Here is a 17,117-nt window from a genome sequence, read left to right as displayed (position 1 = left end):
CAGTCAATTGAGCTGGTAGCATTGTGCACTCACTAGGGTTATCTATATTGTTAGACTTAAATGATGATGGAGTGTGATGATAATAATGATTTTCACTGGGTCAGTTGCAGACTGCATGAGATTTCCATAGGAAATGTTTACTTTGTTGGGAATAAGGAAGTCGTAGACTTCAGTCATAGAAAGTCAAAATGTCTAATTCTTAAAAAATCTACCTAGTATATTTTTATTATTTTGTTAATTAGATTTTTTTTTGTACTTTTATTTTTTGATTGCATTTATTTAAAATAAAGATTTACGTTTCATAATGAAATGATTTCGACTGCTATGCTTGTATCATCAATGTTTGCAAGTTTTGAGTGACACAGTGCATTATTTTTGACTGACACAGTAATTTTTACGGTAATAGCATCCTCGTCACAGCTGGTTATCATAATCAGTAAGTTGTAGTTGTCTAGCCCTATCTGCAATAAAACACAAACATCAGCAACATCTATTGCTGGCAGCAACAAGTTGGCAGAAATAAGTCAAACATCTTTCTTGGCTCTACAGCAGATCTGCCTACCTCATCCCACTATAATATTATAAGTAGCTGTAGTATTTCCTGCATTTTATTTTGAATGCTGTAAACATAAACTTATTCAACAGCACCACCAAAGGGTACAAGAACATCCAACATCTTTAAAATAAATAACTGTATTGTTCCAGTAGGATCCAAAGCACAGCCTGTTCTGCTAATATATATGTGTTTATCTCATAAGGTTGAGGGCATGATCGTTTTTTCTTTATTTCTTGACAATTAAATACAGTACTCATTCCAAAATGTATAATAAAATTATATTAAAAAGCTGATTTATCCAATGGCTCAAAAACAGAGATTGCAGATATTTTACGGTTACAATATTGCAGATAATGTCAACTCCTCACACGGGCACAACCCTGTGGTCTCACAGGGGAAAAGGGAACAGGAAAATGTTTCCAATTTTATCCCTTAAATATATTTGTTTAAAACTGAAACAATAGTTTTTGAAAGGGTTAAGGAATTTCTCTGTGTCTGATATATGTTTATATAGGGTTCTAAATATAGTTCTGGTCAAAGATGCATTTGTTTTGTATCATAATGTTAACAGTGGCACCTACTGCCAAAATGATTAATTGCAAGAATACAAATGCATACACAGCCTCAGAGCCAGACTGATATATGTCACAAAATCAAAGTTAAAGCCAATGGAGAATCTTTGAAATTTGATTAATTTATATAGGTAGAAAATAAAATACAACATGATCTATAACCAGAATGGTGCATGTGTCTTTTATAGGTAAGGAGGAACTTTATCTGAAATATATGGTTATTTGAAATGAATGTGTTTAATTTATGGTTTCATCTGTTATTTTAGGTTAAAGTATTTGAAATGCCTCACCCCCTTTAAAGTGGTGACCCAGGTAAAACTCATTGTATTATCATAAGTACAGGACATCGCTCAGTACTATCGATATCATTAATACATCATCTAGCAACACACTGCTAATCCCAAATGCATTTAGAGTGCCCAATTATTTGACCCCTGTTTTTACTCCCCAATTTAGAGCGTTCCATCACCTCAGCAACTCAAAAACATAATTGAATGAATGTCTGTGGGTGTCCTCCACTCCCATTGCTCAACAGCAGATGTTGGCAAGCTAGTGGCCCCTGGAGGACAGAGGCCAGCTCTGCAGGTGTCAGCTCTGGGCAACTGGCCAGTGTAGCAAAGTGGGGTGAAACAATCCTGTTGATTTTGCCTCCTCAACCTGTGAGAGTGCTAGGTCAATGAAACTCTCCCTGTGGGATCCTCTGCCAAGATCATCAACTTTGCACAGCCACAGGAGCAATTTATGAAAAAAAAAGTCCTCATTAAACCTTGAAAAAATAAAATGCACACACACAAGAGTGGTCCATTTAAATCATGGTCTGCATATTAACATGTACATCTGTGTTTCTTTGCAGATCCAACAGTTATAACATTCCCACCTTCTAACATGGATGTGACTGTCGGTGAAAGTATAGTGCTTCCATGCCAGGTGTCACATGACCACTCCTTAGCCATCACGTTTACCTGGTCTTATAATGGACAGCTCATTGATTTTAAAACAGATGGAGATTATTTTGAAAAAGTTGGTGGGGTAAGTTGTATTTAAGGAAAAATAATTCCACTGAAAATTGCAGACTAGTAAACATAATAAAATGCATATGCCCATTTGTATTTGTTTTTCCATTTAAGACACTGGAACTATTTGTTATCCTAACCTGAGGATTGTGTAATATGACTTGTTGAAAGTTCATTTTAAAATGCTTACAACCAAAATTGTAAATGATCGATTAACCACCTTTTGTAATGTATTTTGCATTAAAGAGAACTTTCTAATTTTCTTAAATTACTGTCATTTGTTTGTTATTGGTTAACAGTGTAATCTATTATACTATTGAAAAATTTGTTAAAATATTTAAACTAAGTTTATTTTAGTATTACATATACTACCATGTTAGAGGTTATAATTATGGATGAAATTAAAACGTGTATAACACTTGACAACTGAAATCCTTATTTTCTGTGAGAAATTTCTTTCTCTATAGTCACAGCATATAAAACAGATCCCTGTGCTATTCTGTATTGATACAAAAGTAGCATAAAATTATGACTCTTCCCTAACCTTTCGCATGGAGCTATCCCTCCTAAGTCAACAGAAGTCTAAAGCACCAGACCCTCTATCTGCATCCAAATGGATTTGAAATTCTGTCAACCTAGTGAGTTATCATGTGCCAAAGAAAGAAAGAGAAGGCTTTGAAGTCTCCAGGAATGTTTGGATATATACAATTATTTATCAGAGTTCTCAACCCATACTTCTCGACCCATATCAAAAGACTGCAAGCTTGAGTAACCAACAGTGTTAGCCTGAGGAAAAATCCTTATATCAGACACTGCCCGGGAGGGCTTGAATTATACATAATACATGCTATTTTTAATACCAGAAAATACCTCACTATGTCAGCCAAGGTTTGTATCTTTTTGTATTTGTGTTATCTAATTGTTAAATCTTTAATTTATGTGGCTGAATAATATGATTAGATTGATGACTTCATGTCACAAACCTGTTGCCAGCCAATTAGAGTTTCTCCTGTTTTTAATTAATTAAACAACCCATCCCCTTGTGGTTAAATATTCCCTCACTAAGTATTTTTTTTTTTACATATGCGCTATTTTTTATCCATTTCACAAAGCTGATTTGTTCACAGTTATGTCTTTGGATCATTTAAAAACATACAGATTAACAGCAATCGCCCTGAACATTAGAAATGCATACATCCAACCTGAATCTATTGTTACAGCCAACTGCTGATAGTCTGAAACTCCCCAAACAGCAACTTAGATGCAAAGGGAATTCCACAGTATTTCCATGAGTTCTTTTTTTCCCATTGCAACTATTATTACAAATGTAAAATTGTTGTTCTGTTTTGTTATGTTGGCCACCAAGTCTGACTTTATTCTTCCAGACCAGACTTGATCAGCAGTTACTTTCAGATAATTTCAGAGCTATAAAAGCTTTTTGACTTTCGCTTCTTTGATAATCACCAAGAAAAACATTTGAGAGCTGTTAATACTTAATTTAAGTATAAGGAACATATATTTATAGGAGTCTTATTTTTTTGTTTTTCTTATGTCAGCAGCATTCTGCAGGTGATATGATGATCCGAAACATACAAGTGAAGCATGCTGGGAAGTATGTGTGTATGGTACAGACCAGCGTGGACATCGTATCTGCAGGGGCAGACCTAGTTGTAAGAGGTATTTACTTTCAAAAGACTCAGTATCATATTTTAGAGCTGTGCAGTGTCCAAGTTTCTGGAATTTAAGTTGGTTCAAGTAAGGTGTATGATTTGTGATTGGTTTGGCATTCCCCTGACTCTTAATGGCACATAGAAAATAGCAACAATGTTCCTGTTGGGGTTCAAGCTTCATGTCTGTGCACACCCTTACATTTAACATGTAAAGTATATATATATATTTTTTTTTTTAATTAGCAATTTCCATAAACATTTGTCATTTTCTAATAGATGAAACCTCCCAAGCTAGACTATTATTGTTGTAGCCAAAATTGTATTGAATCTCTTCATAATAAAAAATTGCCTCAGGAATACTTGGTAAATATTATTGGTATTGGTAAATATTGTTAGTTTATTAAAAAGCTGTTAAAACACACACACACACACACACACACACACACACACACACACACACACACACATTTAAGTTCCTTGTGTTCACAGACGTTTGTAAGAAAAACAATTATAAAGTTTACACAATGTATGATTTCACAATGTATGTGTTCGTAAAGAGGAACTAAATTACAGTGCATACCCTTGGTACCAACTTCTGTTATATGTTCTTTCAAAGGTTATGATTTTTAAAAATAAAAAAGTGTCTCTCTAAATCTGGCCTAATATGGACTCTCTCCTAAAATCAAAATATAACAACTACAATTAATAATATGTTCAAACATATTTTAACTGTATGCATGGACTGTGGACATGAATTAATAATGAATGTGCTCTGCTGCATGTTTAAGACTATTATTAGCTACACTGATTTGTAATTTTAGGACCCCCAGGACCACCGGAGAGCATAGAAGTAGAAGAAATCACTGATACAACGGCTCTGCTTTCCTGGAGGCCAGGTCTGGAAAACCATAGTCCAATAACCACTTACACTATCCAGGCAAGAACCCCATTCTCTGTGGGCTGGCAGGCTGTCAAAACAGGTATGCACTACATTTAGCATGGCTGGAAACAATCCTTAGATTAGACTATAAAACAATGGGACACCATCGTGTTCTCCCTTAGCTGTCTGTCGCTCTGCAAGCCATATGAGTACACCTTGATCTATGAAAATAAATACTACTTTCGTGAGTTTTTTTTTTTTAAATACCAGCATTAGATCATAATGAAACAGTTTGAGAAGCCAATGACACCTTAAACTATACACATTGGAAAGAGCCTTTTTGTTTTTGTGGTTTAAACTTGTTTTTTTGTTTTCTTTTTTTTTCTTATATTGTTTCTGTTAGTTCCTGAAGTCAGTGATGGGAAAAAGTTCACAGCTAAAGTGGGCGATCTCAACCCGTGGGTGGAGTATGAATTCCGTGTGGTAGCCAACAATGCCATTGGAATTGGAGAAGCCAGTGTACCATCAAAGAAATCAAGAACTAAAGAAGCCTGTAAGTAATTCCAAAATACAAAAGTGATGCACTGCATTATAGTGGAAGTAACTAACTATTTGTTTACTTCCTTGTCTATTAAGTCTGCTCAGTTTTTGAAGCCGTGTGTAAGACATTTATAGCTTGTTCAAAATTGGCTCTGCTTTCAGCATCTCTACATTTTTTTTAAATTTAGTAATCGTTGGGTTGCATAGCGGAACTGGGCTTTGTTATTGGCACTTACAGAGTGACAGTAAAAATGGGCGATGCACCATAATATTGTGTGTGCAAGGAGAGATGGTACAAGACTGACCCCTGCTGTGAAAATTAGTTAGTGTTACAACTCGTCCAAACTAGCCTGGCTCCTTGATGGTTGAGAACTGGGCTGGCCTGCACAAGATACACAGTTCACACCCAGACTCTGCATTCTTCATACAGTATTTCAACTCCTCTTTCTTCACAGTTTGGAAAAAGTGCATTCCATGCTTCTTGATGTTAAACTCTAACGTTAACATTAATTAATCTTGAGTAGGCACTTCCTTTAAAGCGCGTCTGAAATGGTACAATCCGATTAGCAGAGTAAAAATAATTTTCTCTACCTCTAGTTCCGAAGGTCACCCCAGCTAATGTGAGTGGTGGAGGAGGCAGCCAGTCTGAATTAGTGATCACTTGGGAGGTAAGGAAGCTACTTTGACCCAAGGCTTTGAGTCATTCCCAATAGGTGTTGTCCTTTGTAGGATTGATACCACAAGCCACGGTTAATACAAGGACATTTTTTTCAAAGAAAAGCAATAAATAGTGTTATCACCAAGGGAACAGTAAAACGCTTTTGAAGTTTAATAATCCAATTAGGCTGAAAAGCTTTTGCCAAAGTTACAAGCGAACTTTGCAAAGATGGCTCTTGCTCCTTCTTCTGTAGAAGTTACATTCATTGTATTCCTGATGAAAGCACATTCTCTTAAAAATGTAACTGAGTTTTAATTTAAAGTTTATCTCTCTTTAAATAAGCAACATTTGATCATTTAATTGGAGGCTTCAATTAAAATCAAATCCCTCAGAAACTAGATATAATTGTTTATTAAGCTCTACGTTCAAATAAGAACCTTGCTCTGCAAACAATACTCTTTTAACCATTTATTGCACAAGTGAATTAGTTAACTCTCTGATCAGCAAATATTTGTTTGAACTTGTTTTTAAACCACACAACATTTTGCCCCATTTGGGGCAGTCAAGTCCAATCAACTCAAAGACCTTTTCTGCTATAATCAGGTATGCTGTGTTTGTTAGTACGCTAGGTCACACTGGCACACAGGTACTTGCTGATATAAGCACTTGTGTGCTGTAGCCTTGTGGTGGGATATGATGTATTGCTTCCTTTCTAGTGTGGCCATACATTGTAATTAGCTTTAAAAACCAATATTTAAAATATATTTTTTTTAAAGTGTCAACTTACTACAATTATATCGCTATTAGGCAGCATTATACTCAGAAAGCAGACCTTGTTGATTGTCTGTTTCTTTACATTCACAAACCTTTCAGCTTCAGGGATGAGCCTTTTTTTTATTGAAACCTAAATTGAAGCAAAATAGGTGTTCAACATTTATTCAAGTGATATGGTACTTAGATACAAGATACCATCTGAAATACTGTATGTATGTGTGTGTGTGTGTGTGTGTGTGTATATATATGTACACTTAAAAAAGGTGTTTTTCTGAAGTGTATGGTGTATGGTGATATGAATTAACTGTAATTTTAGATACTTGAAACTCTGTTATGTTTTTTATGGATGTTTTTGAATGTGAAAGTTCAATCCTGTTAACCATATTTTATAAATCCTTTGGCTTCGTGAGTTACACTTCATAAATATTTGACAAACTAAGTGGTTTTCCATGATGGGTGCTTTGAAATGTCATGCTGTTGGCAATGCATTATTGATGGCTATTGTGTTTTGTGCAGCCTGTACCTGAAGAACTACAGAACGGGGGAGGGTTTGGTTACGTCGTTGCCTTCCGACCTCTCGGCACTACAAGCTGGATGCAAGCGGCAGTGACCTCTGCTGATGCCTCCAGATACGTCTTCAAAAATGAAAGCATACCACCATTTTCCCCTTATGAAGTGAAAGTGGGCGTCTACAACAATAAAGGGGAAGGTCCTTTCGGCCCCTTAGTCACAATATATTCTGCCGAAGAAGGTAAATTGATATGTATAATTGCATCTCTTTTACTTTTAAAATGAATAAAGTTATAACAGGGCCTGTCACTAATTCGTTACATGACTGTTCTGTAAAATACTTGATGAGGACAGCAATTACTAAAGGGGTTGAAATTCAGGAAATTCATCAAGGCACTTTTAAAGTCGTCAAGGTGACAATGAATATTACTTTCTCTTAGATGTCACTCAGGTCCCCTAACATTATCATATCACCTTATTGGGATCATTTTGTAGTGTTATTTTTTTTTTTTATATATAATTTATTTTCACCTTGTCAATTACGCCATTTTGGTGTTACATGATTAGATCAAAAGCCAAGATATTTTCCATAATTATACACCAAGAGGATTGCCATGTTCATAATGTGTGAATTCACAACACTGTTTGTTTTTAATACTGTATATGAATGACAGAGCCAGATGAAAATTGTGCCATGTAAATATATTTAAGTTCTATTTTTTCTCTCTCTCTTACCGGTACCCTAGAACCCAGTAGAGCACCAAATAAAATCAAAGCTAAGAGCCTGTCTGCTTCTGAAATGGAAGTGTCGTGGAAACCACTTCCTTGGAACACAAGTAAAAGGAGGGTTCTAGGTTATGAGGTAAGTACTCAGTTGTTGTTGTTGTTGTTTGTGTGTGAGAGCAATGCAGGCTCTGTTTATGGAACTATTTACTGAATGCTGAACAGGGTTGCCACCTGTCCTTGCTTTCCCTGGATTGTCCCAGATTTAAAGTATCCCTGTTTCTTTCCACATCCATCTAGAGCACTACAGCAACACTGTAATGCCAATAAATAATAAAATTGGGCACAAGTTAGAGAAATCAAGATGCAATATTACTGCAATAAACGCACAACATGAACTGTCTGTCAGTACTATAACAGTAACATTACCAATGTTACCTAATGGATGAATACAGAGAGTTTACCAGTTTAACAAACCCTGCATGTAGCGCTTTTTTTTTTTTTTTTTATACCACCGATGTAACAACTCTAGAGCTAAACACTTAATTGTGACTTATTTAATACTGCATTTTCCTTAATAGGGCTCTATCTGTTCTGTTTTTACTGCAAACATTTCAATAAGCTTTTGATTATGTGGGAATTATGTTACTTGCAAGAGATTGTGATTTGGTAAAACACTGATACATTGCACCAAAGGACATAGCGTTGAGATTCTGTGGCCTTGGTGAGATTGCGTTAGATTGTTTGAGACTGATCCCTCATTTTGTCATATGAAACACAGACCAACACATGTTTAACTTAATGAGATTAGATTTTATAATAGCTGTCGGACAGTGTGGGAACTTTTACAGTCCTTCCAGTTTTAAAACCATTATATTGTTTTGGGCATTGCACTCTTTCTTCTGCATCTATATGGTATGTATTTTGATGGTGAATGAATGCTTATCAAATAATAAATAACAAATTCAGCCAGGCACCTTGATATGTGCAACAACAATACAAACTAATTGCATTAACTTCAATGCTATTTATTCGGAAATATGTTTGTTTTTATTCTTTAGCTGCGGTACTGGGATCAGGAAGGCAAAGAGGAAGCTGCAAGGAGTGTGAGGAAACTAGGAAATAAAACATCTTCAGGGGTCATTCGCGGACTAAAGGGAAGCACTCTCTATTACATCACAGTGAGAGCATACAACAGTGCCGGGGTGGGGCCAGGCAGTGACACGGTGAATGTCACCACCAAAAAACCACGTAGGTCTTCAACATTTTAACAGCAACCAGCTCTGATTTCTTCTGGTTCAAAAGTAATGAAAACTGATAGTGCAAAGCCCTGTAAAAGCACAGCAGCAGCATGTGTTATTACAGATTGGACAGTATTGTGTGAACGAGACTGCAAGCTGTTACCTGATTAGTCGTCCCTGGCTGTCTCTATCACCTGCTGTCTAGCAAGGTGGTTCATCCTGCTTTCAGCTGACTTAACAATTTATTTGTTTATTTATTTTTATTTATTTGGGGGGGGGGGGGGGGGGGGGGGGGTGGTTCCATGATCAGCTGCTATAAAATATGTGTAGACTAGTTTTACTTTGAGGGGTACCTGCACCTATAGGTTTGCAACAAAATAGCCTACTTCATTCTGACTGAAGCTGTTATTTCTTGCTACCACTGTACAGACATTTCGGTTTTATTTTCAACATTCAGCATATACAAATGTCCTCTATTTTATTATGTGCCTCACACAAATCAGTCACTTACTATTACTGATTCAAAATGTGCGATTTCACATCATTTACAGAGAACCTGCCCCTAGTCGATTTGCTGGTTAAAATTTAAAATAAATACAGTTATAACAATTACTTAAACAAAAAATCAATTTCATAGAAAAGCTCCCACATCTTCCTTTGATTTTCTGATCTTACTCAGTTGAACATTTTGCTTTGAAAAGTAAAACAGTCATTGAACTCAACTTACTTTAGTGTATCTTTCGTTTTGACCCCACTTATCATTTTTAGTTTTCCTTTGTCAAAAATACACAAAATAAAATACTATATATATATATATATATATATATATATATATATATATATATATATATGACAGGGTCTTATTCAGGTCACGCGTGTGGGTCGCCGCTGTTCAAGCATACAGAGAGACAGACGTGGTGTTGATGTTGAAAACGCCGGCACAGGCGTGCAGATTTTATTAACAAACAAACAGAAAACGAAAGTAAAATAAAGGTGGTTATATGACATTACCAGCGACGGTAACGCATAGAGGACTAATACAGCAAACTGTACAAAAAGTGCAAAAGAAAACGCAATACCCCAAACTATAACTCAAAATGTGCCGTGAAAACGGCAGGCCTTGCAGCAGCCCCGAGCAATCTCCCGCGGATGTTTTTAAACTGATGGACACTGGGTCAAGACCCGCCCACCTGCTGATTGAAGACTAGCACAGCCAATCACTTGCTGCCCTTCCCCTCAACCAAGCATAGCAGGCAGCAAGTCTCAATCGAGCGCCCATCTGTAAACAATAATACAATCAAACTAATCAACTCCAAAACGATACACAATAAACCCATTCCCACATAAATCACACCAACACTAATTTATCGCCCTGCCACAGTGACCAACTCAGAAACTCAGCAAAATAAATCTAAATCTCTATTTACTGTGTCTCAAGTCAATCAACCAATTGTTGTTAATATTGTCCATGTTAATGGCAGCATCAGTCAGAAGAGATTTCAACGGTATAGCAATGCTATAGCGTCACTATTGCAGGTGCTGAAATTCACTTACTTAGTCATCCCTAAAGCTTTTATAACACCTGTCCCCAACACAACTAATGATTCACATCAACCTACATCTAGGGAATCAATTTAAAATCCACAATAAGTGCCTATATGGAGACCCCTTACTTGCCTTCAAGGTAGGAACCTGCAGTATGTCCTCAATTTCAGTTCACTGTTCCCGTTTTTGTAGACCAATGTTGCTTGAAATCATGACATCTGCCTCTGTTCATTTTTAATTAGCATCAAATGTTCTGCTTTATACTGATTGATTTTGTGTTCATTGATATATTGCTTTTTGCTGCAACGTTACTGAACTTTGTTTTTAAATAAATAAATAAACTCTGTTCTTGCGTAATTAGCTTATTACCCATTTAGTGATACTGTATATCATTTTTAACCTAAAAATGTTTTTTTTTTTTTTTTTTGTTTTTGTTTTTTGAAATGACTAATTTACTAGTTATTGTCTCAACCTTTGTTAAGTAGCTCACTGGTGTCAGTCATTGTGATGAGTTACCTCAGATGATTCACGCAATACAGCATTAGTCAGTTTAACACTGCTACGTTATTAAACTTCAATGGCAGCATACAAAATACCGAATAAAGCAATATGTACTTATGTTCTAGAAAGTCAGGTCTGCAGAACTTACTTCATTCTTCCTCCTCTAAATGAGCCTGTTTTATAGAGCACTTATTGTTTACATCTTTCATAACCCTTCTTTATTTCAACCAATAGTCTACTAGATCATTACATTTGCTTCAAATGCTTATCACTCATGCTATTAAAACAATTCTAGTTCATTAGACATTGTGACTGTTTACATGGTCTCCCTAAAACTCAATGTGTTCTCTAGTTAACATTTTATTGAGTTCATACTATATCTAATCAAGCAGTGAGAAACATCATTCACATACCATAGTCTGTCTCCTTCTCAGTAACTGTTCATAGACTTGCCTCTGTCTTGTGGAAGCGCATAGAAAAACTATTGTTTTAACCCAACCTAATACCACCTTAAGAAAATACACAGGCAAATAACAACGTCATATTGCAACACCGTGCTGAGTGCTTTCAATTTCCAGTTCTAGTGGACACAAATATAATGGGTGTTTATGCTTTTAAATCATGTTTTTTAACCAAAAAGCTCTGCACTTCTTTTGTACAGTAAAGAATGCAAAAAATCTTGTTAATAAGGTAACTGTTTGCTTTGTGTTTGATTCTAGCACCGAGTCAACCACCTTTGAATATTTTGTGGAATTCATCACACTCAAAGATCATCCTGTACTGGGATCAAGTAAAAGCACTGGAAAATGAATCAGAAGTGACGGGATATAAAGTAGGTAATTGTTTACCAAAGCTAAAAAAAAAGTATGTAAGCCAAGAATGCCCACTAGTGTAGTGCAGCACAGCACAATGGTATTTCATTGCTGTGTATTTTTCGTTACAGATATATACATTATTTGGTTTAGTTCTCCTGCCATACATCAGTATTACAGTGTCTACTTGTTGCTGGCTCAACTCTGCTCTTTCAGATGGGAACTGTGCATTTAATGGTTAAAAATAAAGTAATTACTATGGAAGTTGTTTTTGCAAAAATGTACTTGTCCATTGTCACATTAATATTATTGGAATGTGTATTGAATGTAGGCCCACTTGTGAAATTGTTCTCATTTAAAACATTAATATTTTAATTTTGGCACTAAATTTACATTCCCATCTTACCCTTGTTCGTTGTCCACTAACACAGTTTTGAGGACCACTCTTTTAACTGCAGGGACAAACTTTTGTCAATGAAAGGCCATGCAAACAAAAGTATGTTTCAAAACAAATATTAAATATGGTATAATGGATTCCTCGCCCACTAGGATATTTGTCATTAACATTGAAAGTTATGCTATATGTGAGAAAATGTGTTAAACAAAAGCAGTATTTACAATGCTTCAACTCACTGCATTTGTAATTCAATGTATAATTCCTTTGAATCACAATCCAACATTTTTTTTAACCCATAGTGGCCAAATATTTTTGTATGGAGAAAAGCTTATACTGTACCGGACAAAGAAAAAATGTATGATCTGGCCTATAACAGATATTGAATTGCATATTACAAAATCGACTTCTTTGACCCATTGCTAAATTTCAACATTATTTGTTATCCTTTTATCTACTACTATACTACTGAAGTCTGTCTATGGATTGCTTTATTTATATATATATAATATATATATATATATATATATATATATATATATATATATATATATATATATATATATATATTTGATGATTGATCTCTAAAGGGCAGTTAATGAAAGAGGAACCATGAATTATACATGTGTAGCTAAGTACTGTACAGTATATGTCTTGTATTAACTGTTAATGCCCATTATCAATTTTTTCTGTAGTTTGTAAAGGATTCCTTAAGGTGTAATTGTTTTACATTACAGAAGACTTTTGCATACTGTTCTTAAAATATATACTATGTTCTAGCTAAACAGACATAACAATGTTTAACATTTTCCCCATAAGAAAGGATAAATTCATTTGCTTTAATTTTCTTTGTTTAGGTATTATACAAACGAAACAGACAAAGCCGTAGAAATGTAATAGAAACCAATACAACATCAGTGGAGCTTTCTCTTCCCAGTGATGAAGAATATATTGTACAGATACAGCCTTTAAGTGATGGAGGTGAAGGAAGCAGCAGTAAACAGATCACCATTCCAAGAATACTAGGTATGGCTTTGCCTGTGATACTGTCCTTAAACTATGGCTATCCCTCTTATTACAGAGTATTGGTTTGTCTTGTTCTTAAGGAAGACCATCAGTCCCATTTAAAATATAAACAAGAAGTGTGTGTGGGTGCTCCTTAATGTAAAAATCAGGGGCCAATTGTTATCATTTTGCTTTAAATACCCCAAAAAGGTAATCTGTTTATTTTTTATTTTTAATTAATGCAATGACTGCCTTGAGTCACCATTTCATAGATACCGCAAAATGTCTAAAGGTGTCTTGCTAGATTATAGCTTATTCTTCAAGAGTTAGGCAGAGGTTTGCAGCCTCTTGTCTGATGCTCCCTTTACTCATTTCTCACAAAGTAAATAAAAAGCACAGACAATAATGCAACAGAGATAGGTCACAGTAGAGACCATAGTATAATAATGGGTAACTGCAAATAAAAAACACAAGTTGTTATATAACATATATAGCAGATTGTTAATTATAAAGCTTCAAAATAATAATAATTAAATATAAATGTGGCAATATTATCTTTCACAAGTCAGATTAAAGATTATTAAAATTACGTTTTCTTTTGATTAATTTGCAGGTCCAGATGCAGTTGGTTCCGCATCAAAGGTCTCCACGCTATCAGCCCTCAGCACAATAGTGCTCTCCTTCACAGCCAGGTCGACCTTATGACACATATTATATTGTGGACTTTGGATTTGTTGTGGAGGTAGCACTACTAACGAGTACTGAAGAAAATTCTAGTAGCAACTAACACTGCTGTTATCGATAGACCCTATGTTTAGGCTTTAGAAACGGGCGTACAGAAAACAGATTGGCTTGTCTAAAGTTTCCTTGCAGAACCTGAAATGCACTGAAACATCTTAAATATGTTGTTACCAAAGGAGCTTTCATAAATGTTCTTATATGCATATTTTGTATGACGTATTTAGCTTTTTATAGATTACTTTAAGTGCGCTAATGAACTGAGCAGGTTGTTTGCATTTCTCATTTAAATGTACATGTTATGGTTGTGTATTAATACTAGCTGCCATGTGTAATGAGAGAATCTTTATTCTTTAAATATGTAGATACAGGATTGTTGAGTTCTGGTACCCTTTTAAAAAGATAAAACTGTTTAAAATGATGTATAAAACATTCCCCTCAGTACAGTGTGTGAACAAATTATGCCAGTACAAGTGCAAATATTTAAACATTTTCCGAGAACATACAATCCAGTACATCTTTTGAATGTATGTTTATTATTATTATTATTATTATTATTATTATTATTATTATTATTATTATTATTATTATTATTGTTATTGTCTTTTTTAAATTTTTTACTTTTTTTTCAATTACTGAAATACCATTTATCTTTCTTTCTTTTTTTTATTTTTGTCTGTGTTAAGGTTCCTTCACCCTAGTTCAGCTGCTGTTCAATTTTAGTTGTCATAGATATATGTAATTTAGGGTAAATCAGCCAGTATCTTTATAGAAGTAGTGATCTGCCATTTTGGCAGTACTCCTCTGTGCACTAGATGGAGCAGGTCCTTATCTAGCCTACATTACTGTACCTACAGAATGTATGTGGCAGGCAGCTAGATTTGAAGAGCAGGTCCTAAACTCAACGGCTGGCTAAACGCATTAGCACTGATCTTGGACTACTTTACCTATAGTAACATTAGGTAGTCTAAGATTAGTGCTAATCTGGGTTGTGCAACCAGGTGCAAATCAAAGCACCTTGATATACAGAACTATATAGCTAAGTAACTAACAAGGTTAGGTATAATAAATAAATAAATAAAACATGGTTATGGCGCGTCCTTCAAAAATGAAATGTGGTACAGCGCAGTAACATCGGTTGTCCCCAACACTATTCAGATCCTGAGAAAGACACAGGGAAGAGTGTGGGTGCATTACCTGAGATACATTGCTGGGTCTCCAGCTATAAATGCTGTTTTAGATCATTTCAATGCTGTCTTGTTTTCTCTTCCATTGATGTTGTATGATTAAATGTGAGACTGGTACAGTATCTAGAAATCCAGTGGGCAGATAGTGTGTAGCACCCAAAGGGAGGAGATGTAGGGTATCATAACTGTTAAATATATAAAAAAAAATTGGGTTTGTGAACATGTATAATGTATCTTTTGTATTCTGCTTTATAAACAAAAATGAAATCTCATCATTTACTGTTTCTTTTTTTGTTTTGTTTTTAATATACAGATCCACTCACAAGGTTTTCTTTTAGGCTGAAGCAACAGTTCAATGTAGTAGATTTTGTAAAAAAAAAAAAAAAAAAAAAAAAAAAAAAAACATAACACCAACATAAAAAGCTTCAAGTTCAGTTAAGTCTTCATAATGTTTTTAGTTGATCTTGAGATTTGCATGGATAGTTCTTTTTTTTTTTTGCCTTGTCATAAAGCAGCACAATAATAATAATAATAATAATAATAATAATAATAATAAAAATAAGTACTATTGGTTATCTTGTAAAAACTCACTCCTAATTATGTTGTCAATTTACATGCAACATTGCACAGCGCAGTAGGATGCGGTCTGCAGACAGCATTCTGCATCCTGGTGATTTCCCAAATCAAAAGAAACCACAAGTGCAATGTTTGTCCATTAGATGGCAGTATGCACCAGTTTGAAATCCCTTGGGCTGGTTGAGCTTGGGAGCAAGAAAGGCAGGCTCAGGTTTGTATTATACACCAAAAACCAAGTTACACTTTTAGCAATATAAATGATATTGTTGCTACAATATAAATGCATATAAGAGTTCACGCCCATGGTATATGAGTGCTGTCTCTCTTTCTCCTGTTGTTGCAGACATTCTTCCAGTGTTGAGCTCACAGTACATTCCTCCCCTAAGATGCAAGGTCAGACCAGCAAGCATGACACAAATAACAAGACATTCTACAGCATCTTTCAAATGGGTACATAGTATATATTAAAATATATACTCTGTACATCAATTTCATGCTTGTGCTGTAATTATCATTAATCTGAGTCTCAAACAGGATGTGTCCACGGTTCTGTGTCTGTGAAAGCATCACCACCTATCCATTCCTGTTAAAATAATGACATGCATTTTTCTTTATATTAAATATACAGTACACTTTTAGCAACTTGAAAGTATAAGTGAATTTACTTCCTACATCATCTGAAGTGTAAATCACAATGTGCTGGTCTCTTACTGAACGGTTGACAATCAAAATGCCACCACAGTTTAGATAATCACTATAAGAATTGGTGCTTTTCTGCATGCAAAAATATGAAAGGACAGCTGCATTTAGTGTATCAACATACACTTGGGTCTTTTCAAATTCTGTCAACTGGTTTCAAAAGCCAAGGTTCACACCAGGACTAACCTAAGGTAGCATTAGGTAGTCCAGAATTAGAGAAGATCAGTGTCTGTGAAAAGTCAGCTGTGTGTTCACTAACTCAACAATTTTCTTTTTCTGGCAAAATACTTTTTCCTTCGGTGATAGTACTGATAAAATATATATATATATATATATATATATATATTATATATTATATATATAATATATAATATATATATATATATATTTTTTTTTTTTCTACCTGGAAATCTTTATTATGGGATTCCCTAAACAAACCTATGAAAGGTTTTTTTTGGATCCGGTACCTAGGCCATAGCCCCCTTTATATATTTAAACCTGAACCGACAAAAAAAAAAAAAAT

General features: G+C 34.9%; 1 protein-coding gene across 2 annotated transcripts in view; it reads left to right on the top strand.

Annotated features, from left to right (window-relative positions):
* LOC121328292 (contactin-4-like) overlaps positions 1-14,696 on the top strand; it is a 99,706-nt gene extending 85,010 nt beyond the window's left edge. Inside the window, exons 11-21 of one of the 2 annotated variants that reach the window (XM_041272889.1) lie at positions 1,982-2,157; positions 3,698-3,818; positions 4,633-4,791; positions 5,095-5,244; positions 5,829-5,899; positions 7,180-7,414; positions 7,920-8,035; positions 8,958-9,147; positions 11,903-12,015; positions 13,247-13,415; positions 14,008-14,696. In XM_041272889.1, coding sequence (XP_041128823.1) covers positions 1,982-2,157; positions 3,698-3,818; positions 4,633-4,791; positions 5,095-5,244; positions 5,829-5,899; positions 7,180-7,414; positions 7,920-8,035; positions 8,958-9,147; positions 11,903-12,015; positions 13,247-13,415; positions 14,008-14,099 — 1,592 coding nt within the window. In that variant the 3' untranslated portion in view covers positions 14,100-14,696. Of the gene's footprint in view, positions 1-1,981; positions 2,158-3,697; positions 3,819-4,632; positions 4,792-5,094; positions 5,245-5,828; positions 5,900-7,179; positions 7,415-7,919; positions 8,036-8,957; positions 9,148-11,902; positions 12,016-13,246 lie in introns of both variants that reach the window. The other variant, XM_041272891.1, reaches the window with a different exon arrangement.
* The last annotated feature ends 2,421 nt before the right edge of the window (positions 14,697-17,117 follow it).

The sequence above is a fragment of the Polyodon spathula genome, chromosome 16, assembly GCF_017654505.1.
Source record: "Polyodon spathula isolate WHYD16114869_AA chromosome 16, ASM1765450v1, whole genome shotgun sequence".
In the NCBI taxonomy this organism is placed as follows: Eukaryota; Metazoa; Chordata; class Actinopteri; order Acipenseriformes; family Polyodontidae; genus Polyodon; species Polyodon spathula.
This window is presented reverse-complemented; position numbering and strand designations above follow the sequence as displayed.